Below are 6,490 nucleotides of genomic sequence, written 5' to 3'. Positions count from 1 at the left end.
GGAAGTGGAGCTGGGCTTCAGACCAAGCAAATTTTGCCCTGACTGGCGCTGCCATTTAGCCCCATGCCAAGAGTGTCAGCAGGGTCTAGAACAATGATCCATGCAGAGTCTAGCACAATGATCCTGACTAGGGCACTGCTGTATCACAAAGCCATGGTAACACGGGTATTGGAAGAGCCCGTGTGGGCGGAGTTCTGTCCCAAATGTTCCCCAGTCTGAAAGCCCTTCCCACCCCTAGTGTTTTCTCTTGCACCTTTCCCTGCATTTCCCTGGTTTCCTGGGCTCAGATCTAAAGCCTAATGAAGTCCGTGGCTGTCTTTCATGGACTTTGACAGGCTTGGGATCAAGCCCATGGGAGCTCTGCAAGGTAGGGATCAAGGCATCTCTTTATGAATCCATACAGCACAGGGCACTCCAGGGGCCCTGTGGAAATAACTAGCTAGCAAATAACCCTATTTGCAGAGAGCTTAAAAACTAGTCTGGAGAGGAGCTAAGTATCTGGGTCTCATTTTAATCGAGTCAAGTGACTGTCACCTGTTCTGCAGGACCCAGCCATGCTAGACTAATCCTGCTATAGCAGACCGGTCAAGGTTAGCAAAGCCTCTGGCTGAAAAGAAGCAAAAGCCAGTACTTACCCAACAGGCAACATATGGTCCAAAAGATCAGAGCCTTCTTTATGAATAACTCTGCAAGCTGGAACATGAGCTCACGCAGTGGTTCTCCAGCCCAGGTGAAGCAGTTCTGAAGGACACAGACTTCTTGCTGCTTCAATTCTGGTCTATGCTGGTTGCCCTGTAAAAGGCTGCAGAGCTATGACCTGCCTGCATTTGCATTTAAGCTCACCATGCCAACCGTGCATTTGTGCACCTCGGTGTGTGAGTGTGTGCAGGTCTGTGTGTATGTGCGCATGCACATATGTGGGTGAGAGGAAGCAATCAAGCTCCCAAATGCCTTTCACCTCCTGTCTACACACACCTCAGTGTGCAAAGGTGCAGGAGCTGGAGGGCTAGTAGATCCTCAGGTTTCTGAACTAGAGCCAGCAGCCTGCTCCCTGTTAAGAAACTTGCTGCCTAGAAACCCTTGCTAGCCTTTCCCACTCCTGAGCCTTGTTTTTCTGGTCAGGTGACTCTGTTCTCTTATATTTTAAAAGGTAAAACCTGTGTGTGTACATGTGTGGAATTGTATAATCACTGCAAATAATGCTCCTTGTTATTCAAGAAGCATCTTTGGGTGCTTCCTTAAACCACAAATCACCCACTTCACAAGCTCCGATGCTGTTCTAGCCAATGGGCATGCTGAGCCCTTCCCCCTTCTGGTTGGAATCTGAACTACAACTATATGTCTTGGCCTCTGTATTAGTGGTTAGTCTCTAAGGTGCTTCCCTGCCCTGCCTTCAACATCAGTATTGCTCAACCTTTTGATGTTGTGGGCCCGATGAGTAGCACAGGCTGGATTAGGCACTGTGCCACATCCACTTGGCCCTTTGCTTTTAAATGAAAGCTGAGATATTGACCTAATCATCTGATGCTGGGAACTGGGGCTTTAAGAAAATCATCAAATATCACAAGACTTGCAATGAAATCACCAGAGTTGTCATTGCTGTGTAGTCTCTATCTAACCTGAATGACTGTAACCTTGGAAAAGTTCACAGGCATAGTCTGTGTGTGGGAGCTCTGCCGCCACTGCAAGTGAATTTTAAGGGGACCGTTGCTCCTAGTCCTTTCTCCTGCAGCCACAGAGAATAGTCTACATCCTTCATCTTTATAACCATCCTTCAGGTATTAGAAGACCATTACCAAATCCCCCCTCAGTCTTCTCTTCTCTAGACTAAACAATCCTAGTTCTTTTAGCTTTTCCTAGTAAGATGTATTTCTCAGACTTCTAATAATTTTGGTTGCTCTCTGCCAGACCCTTTCTAGTTTGTCCACATCTTTCTTGAAACACAGGATCCAAAATTGGATGTAGGACTCTAGGTGAGGCCTCACCAGTGACTAATAGAGTAGGAAAATTGCTTTCTTTCACTTGCAAGTGACATTGCTGTTCATACAACCCAGAATGTTCTTCAATTTTTTTTTGCAGCAAGAGCACATTGTTGGCTCATATTCAGATTATGAACTACTGTGATCCTCCAAACCTTTTTTTTACAGCATTGCAGCCAACCTGCTGTTCCCTAGTCTGTATATGTGCCTCAGTTCTTTCATCCAAAGTGAAGCACTTTGCCCTTATCCTTATTGAATATTATTTAGTTGATTTTTGGACCCTTTCTCCAGTTTGCCCAGGTCATTCTGAAGTCGAGCCCTACCCTCCAGTGTCTGGAATTCAACCCAGCTTGATGTCATTTGCAAATATGCTAAATGTGTGCTCAAGATAATTCTCCAAATCATTAATGGCAATATTAATCAATACTGAGCCCAAGACAGGCCCCTGGGAAATCCCAGTTGATACCTCCTCCCAACTAGATCTTGAGCCATTGATGCCTACTGGTTCAGCATGATGATCCAACCAGTTGTGTATTCACCTTACAGTACTAGTCTGTATATCTAGTCCGTATTTCCTTAGCTTACTAATGACAAATCCATGATGGCTATTCCTGATCACCTTGTTCTCCTCCAGGTGCTTAGAAATAGATTATTTGAGGACCTGCTATATGATCTTTCCTGTTATCAAGGTCCAACTGACTGGTCAGTAATTCCTCAGGTCCTCCTTCTTCCCTTTCTTAAAGATGAGCACTATACTTGTCCTGTTCCTGTCATCTGTGGCCTCACATGACAACCATGAGTTCCATGAGTATGCAAGCTATGGCCCATGGCCAGGCAGTGCCCCGATGCACTTAAAATCTTCTGCATCTCTCTTATCTCACTGTGCCATCAGATTCATTAAGCACATCTATTCATCAGCACAGCATGTGTCTCATCAGATAAGCCCTTTGTTAAGGTGTTTCCTAGCTGAAGCCTAAAAAATTGTTTCCATCTTTCTTCCCTTCAGAATTTCAGTTACCACCCTGTGTTGATAGCTGCTTGTCACTGGTGCTGACCCTTATTAGTACATGGATGATGGTGATTGCACTAGTTCTCAGTAATCATCTGAAAGGCTTTGAGAATACCACCTAAGGCCTTGCTTATTTCTACCCCCATTCCTGCCCTCTCACAATAGGCTTCTCTTCAAGTACACAAAGTTAGATTTGTTTAAAAGTATTTAGGTATTTGACAGTGCAGAGATGTGAATAGTGGGTTTCTTTAAGAGTGTGCCTAATTCATGCTGTCAGGTACCCAGGTCGTAGCTGTATTGATCTAGAGGAAAAAACAATCAGGACTCGTGGTAGAGGTGGTATCTTTTATTAGATAAACTAGATTTTTACAAAAAAAAAAAATCTTTAAAAGCAAGCTTTCAGGCACAAACACCCTTCTTCAGGCAGAGGAGAAAAGACTGTAAAAGTTCTCTTGGGTAGAAACGAAAGTTCATATTTCATAGGAGAGCTGAAGGTGTGGTAAAATCTCCTGTTTAGAACAGATCATTTTAGATGCAAATTAGGCTCAGAGAAAAGTTGGTATAGTCTGTTTACCTCAAAGTTGTTTGATGGTAAACAGGATGTAGTCATATTTCCTTCTGGTTGTGGTGTTTCATATTCCACAGAGGAGTAAATAGAGGGAATGCTTTCCTGGGCAGGCATTTCTTATGTGGTGAGATACCTATGAGCTCTGTGGTGAGGCTCTGTGATGATACAAATTACCTCAAACAAAGGCAGGAGCAGGATCTCAGGTTTCAGGTGGTCAAACTTGCTTCCTCCTTGTAGACGTATGAAGATTTCATTAAAAAAAAAAATGGCTGAAATTCGATATCTTCAATAAAGCTTGCAATTTGATAAAGCTTGCAATTAAAGATTTTTTTTGGAAAAAGTCTGGTTGGTCTCATAAAAGATATCACCTCTACCATGAGTCATGATTGTTTTTTTCCTCTAGGCCAATACAGCTAGAATATGGATACCTGACACATGGAAGATATAAAATTTTAGCTGATTTTTAAAAAATGAAATCCTCATAATGGAACAAGTGGCATTTAAAGCACAGCTTTCATGTGGGTCACCACTTAGAACTTGGCATCAAAGGGGGGAAGGGCAAGAAATCCTGTGTTCTGCAGATTTTGCCATTAATAGATTTTAAGGCTAGAAGGCTTGATTGTGATTAGCTGCTCTGACCTCCTGCCTAGCCCAAGCCACAAAAAGTCATCCAATATGCAGTAATTAACTGTACTGAGCCCAATAACTTGTGAACCAAGACCACTCATGAGTTCTGACTGCTGGGCCTGTGCTCTGTCTATGAGGCTAACCTCCCTTCCGCAGTATGGGCAAAATGCCCAATGGAAAACAAAGGCTCTTCAGAGTAAAGGCTGTCTTCTAATGTGTGTAATTACAGAGCATCCTGCCCCAGAGTCTGCCTTTGAGTGTGGTACAGGGTCAGAGAGCCTGTCTAGAGAGGCACCAGCTTCAGAGAATATATTCAAACCAGAGAAATCTGTGGCTAGGGTGGAGCTGGATTCAGGATCTCCCAGCCTGCAGTGACAAGACTACTGTACTACATTTCCTCAGGTCATAGTTTCATCCTGATGCAGAAGAGGAAGCATTTTTAGATCTCAGTGTTTTATTTGTATGACAGAAACCCATTTCCTGCCCACCTGAGCTTGTGATTGCTCATGCCTGCCCTACCTGTGTTTCAAAACCCCTTTCAAAAAACACACAGATGCTAATGCTTATTCTCTGGGGACACTGGCAGGGAAAGGGGCTGGGGTGGGTGTGGCCCCGTGGTAGGTTGTGGGATGCTTAGAGCCTGGGAGGTTTGTCCAGGGTTGTTTGGGCGGGAGGGGTGCCACCACTGTGAACACCTTAGGAGAGGCTGGGGGGGCACATGACCTCTAGATTTGTCTGCAGGGCAGAGGCAAGCTGCTGCTGCAGGCTGGGCTCTATGCCCCACTGCCGCTGTCAAGGGTTTGGCAGTCTAGTGTGGCTGGATGGTCCATGAGTGGTGGGGTGGGCAGCAGAGGTTAGGGGGCTAAAAATAACCTGGGGTCGGGGGGTGGGGGCTAGGAAAAGAGCAGCCCCGGGGCTGGGGCCAGTGGCTGGGCTTTCCAAACCCCAGGGCTGTGCTGGGAACTGTACAGAAGTTCAGTTAAATCAGTCTTGTCAGGCCTGATCTAAGTTAGACCACCTCAGAAGCAGGGCTAACTTTGATCAGGTTGGCCATTTTTAGACCAATCTAAACTTCCTGAACTTCTGTACAGTTCACAATTAGATCCCTAGTTACGTCAATCTAAGTGTAAGGTCCATACCTGGGTGAACTAAGTTAGATCGGGTGGCCATTTTTAACTCAATCTGTCCTCCCCCTAATCTCCCCAAATGTCTGTACCTAGCCTGCCTTCCTGGCAGAGCCCCATCTCCCAGTTAACATGTGGTAACACCTATGCCCTCAGCAGCAGTGCCCAGCTCACTGCCCACAACCCCACAAGGCAAGATACCCAAACCTGACCATAAAGTCCAAACCAAACAGACACACACACCCAAAGCTACAAGGCTTCACCCTCCTCGCTCTATGCTGTGTTCAGGAGGAGAGAAGTGAAAGCAGCCAGAAAAATGCAGAACACAATTTATTATCAAACACATACACACATGGGAGCTTGCTCTTACATAGAGTGGGGCCTCAGGCACCCAAAACAAAGTAATGAAATGATATGGGGCAGGGTATGCCTATGGTTTTCCTCCTTTTGCAATTTCCTGCCCCTAGGGCTTTTAGAAATGGCTTCTGTGACCTGAGTGGCCAAATCTTGAACCTCCTGATGACCTTGCTTTGGCACTGCCAGCATGTGTGACCAGAGTTCCCTTGAGGTGGAAGTGTCTATTCATTAATGTGTCCTTCTCTCCTTCCAGCTCTGTGAACTCTGGAAAAGGATGGTTTACAGGAACTTCTCTGCACCCTCAGCACAGGGGCAGGTGGAACAGGGACCCAGCCTGACCTGACAAACTGGGGTGGGAGGAACTCCAGCAGCAGGTGTACAGGCAGTGGGTGCAGCCTCCTGCCCAGGAGCAAGAGAATCCCAAGGATTTTCAAGATGGGCTCAGTAAGCTCATGCAGAGATCTCTGTGACAGGGCTGCTCCCAGGACCAGGTCCCTGCATTCAGTGGCTCAGGAGGCCCGTGCCCCTTCCCATCTGCCTTTTCCATGAAGTGATGCTAAGCAATCCTGAGCCATGCTGGGTGACCACATCCCAGACATGTCTCCATTGCTCAGGACTGCTGAATCACAGTACAGCCCTTGTCTACCATGACCCCCAGCCATATGGTCCCATTGAATCCCTCTCAACCCTAGCCTTGCAACACTGGGAGCATCATCCTTTCCAAATCCTGTCTGGGGAACCTGAGGCACTGGCTGATTAACAGCCTGATCCTGCTTAGCAACAGCTTTACCATTCCTTTGGGGGGGGGGGGGGGGGGGAGAAAAGG

General features: G+C 46.3%; 1 protein-coding gene across 1 annotated transcript in view; it reads right to left on the bottom strand.

Moving 5' to 3' along the window:
* Positions 1 to 3,955: 3,955 nt before the first annotated feature.
* The window catches only part of LOC112550982 (protein maestro-like), a 4,963-nt gene continuing 2,428 nt past the window's right edge, over positions 3,956 to 6,490 (bottom strand). The window contains 1 exon segment of the mRNA XM_025209246.1: positions 3,956 to 3,984. Within this exon segment, the coding sequence (XP_025065031.1) occupies positions 3,956 to 3,984 (29 nt within the window).

This window comes from Alligator sinensis, unplaced genomic scaffold (assembly GCF_000455745.1).
Source record: "Alligator sinensis unplaced genomic scaffold, ASM45574v1 scaffold394_1, whole genome shotgun sequence".
NCBI classification, from domain to species: Eukaryota; Metazoa; Chordata; order Crocodylia; family Alligatoridae; genus Alligator; species Alligator sinensis.
Note: the sequence above shows the minus strand (reverse complement) of the source record. Positions and strands in the feature narration are given on the sequence as shown.